The sequence below is a fragment of the Austrofundulus limnaeus genome, unplaced genomic scaffold (assembly GCF_001266775.1).
Source record: "Austrofundulus limnaeus strain Quisiro unplaced genomic scaffold, Austrofundulus_limnaeus-1.0 Scaffold764, whole genome shotgun sequence".
NCBI lineage: Eukaryota > Metazoa > Chordata > Actinopteri > Cyprinodontiformes > Rivulidae > Austrofundulus > Austrofundulus limnaeus.
The window spans coordinates 151,593-155,192 of NW_013953166.1; the positions used below are offsets into that span (position 1 = coordinate 151,593).

General features: G+C 39.1%; 1 protein-coding gene across 1 annotated transcript in view; it reads left to right on the forward strand.

Moving 5' to 3' along the window:
* Window positions 1-3,600, forward strand: part of rbm34 (RNA binding motif protein 34) — a gene marked incomplete at its 5' end in the record, with an annotated part of 17,946 nt that overhangs the window by 9,491 nt on the left and 4,855 nt on the right. Inside the window, 1 exon segment of the mRNA XM_014028450.1 lies at window positions 1,377-1,460. Coding sequence (XP_013883904.1) covers window positions 1,377-1,460 — 84 coding nt within the window.

Below are 3,600 nucleotides of genomic sequence, written 5' to 3' on the forward strand. Positions count from 1 at the left end.
GGGATAAATCGTATTGTGACCCCTCTGTCATGATATGTATCGTATCACCAAATTCTTGCCAATACACAGCCCTAAAAATACACTTTAAATTAATGATTTAATTAATCAAAATAAAGAAATTTCAAAAGATGATAATACTTGTGTTTCCCTGGTATTATCGGGTGATAATCTACAGAATGCAGGTGCTAGAAACTCATAAGGGTTTGTACAAAGGCCTATCAGAGTAAACAATAAATCAATTCATCGTATGATAAATTAAACTGAGGAAGATGAAATAAAATCAAAACAATCATTTTCATTTGCCTGCTTTTTGTTTTCTTCATGTCTCCCTCTTTTGTACTTCTTAGCATAGAGAGGAGTGAACCCTGGCATCAGGTATTTGTCAGGTGATGCTCTCTAACCTCTGTAGCATGAGAGCCTGTGAACAGACATTTAGCCAGAGAAGCGTCTTCAGTTTTCTGATGCCTTCATACAGCTGGTGACGCCTTGGGATTGCCGACAGTTGTTTTTTTTCTTTTTACATTATGTAGATTTTAATGTAAACTTCTGTAAACAGGGGTTGTTATATAATTAAATTAGTTTAAACTGGTCTGCAACAATACTATCGTTTATCGCAATAATTTCCGAGACAATGTATCCTCCTGAAGAAATTTAGTTATTACAGATTAGTACTGATGTTAAAAGCACAACACTATATTTTTAGGTTTTGCTTTTTATAATGGTTAATCTATAATGTGTTGATTGATATAGATTATTTACATGTCCGAAATATCTATAACAACACATATTTATCCGTTATGAAAACATTAGGGGAGAATTGTGTATGAATGCCGGTGATTCAGCCGTAGGTCAGTAGGGGGCGAACGCAGGCATTGAACCCTCTGTATAAATGGATCAACTTCCTGGTTGGCCGGCAGTGCGTGGTTTCCTGTCAGATCCGAATGGCAATAAACCCTCACTCCAGAATTCTGGTTTTGTATGGTTTTATTTCGTCTAACAATATATTATTTAACATTGGTGGTTTTCTAGTGACTTCAGCCTTTGAACACGAACATTTCTAACACTCCAGTAAAATTTGTTATCTTGACAGGCCTATTTGTACAGATAAAATAATTAAATGTTGCCAGGTTCTTAAAAATATTTCAATTTACAGGTTGTGTGAACACATTTAAGTTCCCGGGGGGGCATGACAGAAAATAGAGACCCACTGCTGTAAGGGATCTCWAACCATCATCGTTCAAGATTTGGTTGATACTGTGGAACTCCCTTAATAGTTTCTGTTGATTTGATATTTTTATGTTTTGGGGGTTTGAAATGACTTAAAATAAAAAAGTTGAGTTTTGTAATTATCTAACAAATGTCTTTTCTTTTCACAGACGCAAAATTCATCCCCAGAAACAAAGCATAAACGCCTATGTGTTGTTTAAAAATGAAGACGCAGTTACCAAAGCTCTGGAGAGGTGTGACGCTCCTGACAACTTACAACTTATCAGTAGAAATGGGACAAATTATTCTGTCGCAGCAACAATGTAGGAAAAAATTGCACAAAAAGGCAGAATGCAAAWAGTATTCACAAATTTATAAATACATGGTTTGAAAATGATAAAATATAGAAAAACATGTAGAGAGGAAAGACGGCAGCAAAGTGAAAAAATGTGGTGAGTGAGCCTGTAGCTAATAACTCAGGAAACCAACCCTAACTATAGGATTTATACTCCTGATCAAAATTTTCCAACCAGTTGAAGGATGGCAAGAATACACATTTTGTACTGTTGGATCATAAGAAGGTTCCAAGTAGAGTTTCAAACTGTAAGAAGAAAACAATACATCTGAGTGTTAAACAGAAATACGCTGTTCATCAAAAGTTTAAAACTATATCCCCAAAAAAACCTTCAAATATAAATAAGATTAAACAAAGGACTCAGTAGGGAATAGCCGAGCCATTCTCGTTAATCACCTCAAAATTTTGTTTCCGTGTTCTTGGTGCCAGGAGGCTAGGCTCTTAAAAACAATAGCAGCAAAAACAAAAAATACTGCAGCACAAACTAGCACAAATGTTTTCCACCAGTTTTGTTTGATTTGGATAAYGTTGGGGGGCTGGTTGACCTCTGAGGACCTCTGGAAACTTTTATTAATATCTTTAAAACTATAGCGGCACAAACAACATTTTTTGCTGCACAAATCATCACAAGCTTAACACAAACGTTTGAAACCAATTTTGTTAGATTTAGGTGGGATGGGGGCAACTTAACTCAGGTCCCAGACCATGACGTCACCCTCTCCACTGCACCGTGTAGAAAACATCTCAGGTGGGATCCCCTGCATTGTCAGTAACACTGGAAGCTACCCGGACCCGGATAAAACTTTCTTCCACCTTTCARTGTCCCATGTTCGGTGCTCTTGTGTAAACTTCGAACGGGCAGTTTTGTGCCTCTGAAGGAGACGAGGCCTTTGAAGATGTTTTTTGTTCTTAAAACCCTTCAGATGCTGTCCAATGCTACGTTCACACCAAACGCGTTTTGAGCAGCAAAAAAGCGCACAGCGCCTCCAGCTGGACGCACGATGTTCAGACCGGGACATAGACCAGACGCACGTCTGAAGAGGGAGGAGCGTCTTGGTTTTTTACCGGTCTGTGTTCGGTGGATGAAATAAAGATAAAATAAAGCAAATGGCTTTGATTTATTTACTAAAGAGCAAGCAAAGGTTGCGCCCAGCAGATAATTAATTCACCAGATGATTTAGAGGCAGCTCAGTTAGTTTTGCCACTCCAGGAAATGCGAGCTGACAAACTATTTTTTGTCCCGAGCCCAGTACGAGCTGCTGACCCACATCGGTGCTGGTATCTTCAGCCACAACATCAACTACAGACGGTCGATTTCAGCTAAAGATCTCCTGTCCATCTGTTCCAGGTCAGTGGGCAACATTCAGGAAACTGTCACGTGGAAAAATGAGTCTCTGATTGGTTGTCAAGACGCGTTGAGAGGCAAAAGTTCCAATTTTTTAACTCGGGCGTCGGCTGCTTTCAACGCACCACATGCATGGAAAATGCTCTGCCGCACCTTCCACGTCGCGCAAAACGAACCTGATGCTCCACAAGACCCCTAGAGGCGCGTCCACCATGTACTTTGCATGTAAACTCAAAACGCGTTCGGTGTGAACGTACCATAATGGTTATGGGAATGCAGTTAGCACCAGTGACAAGCTTAATTTGGGCCGAGGATTTTTCCGTGTCTTGACAGACAGCCAATCGGATCCTCTGGCTGCAGGCCGGTGACATGTTTTTGGTTCTACCACTTGACTTTTTTGTTCCATAATCCTCAGGACTTTTTTTAAAGGGATCCCTGATTAGTTGTAACATTAAACTTTATTTGATAAACATTTATTTTAACTGTAAAATAAAAACTGTAAAAATACTGTAGGATGTTTAGTTTTGTACATTTTTAAAAATATAGTTTATCAAGGATGGAGCCATTTTATTTACACACAAAGCATTCTGGGTAAATGATGACGTGGATAGTCCTCGGTGCGAGGCTGCTAGCGAGCTATATCCACCCTGAAGGTTAATCTTGGACAATATCTGATGATCGACTCTTTTAAATG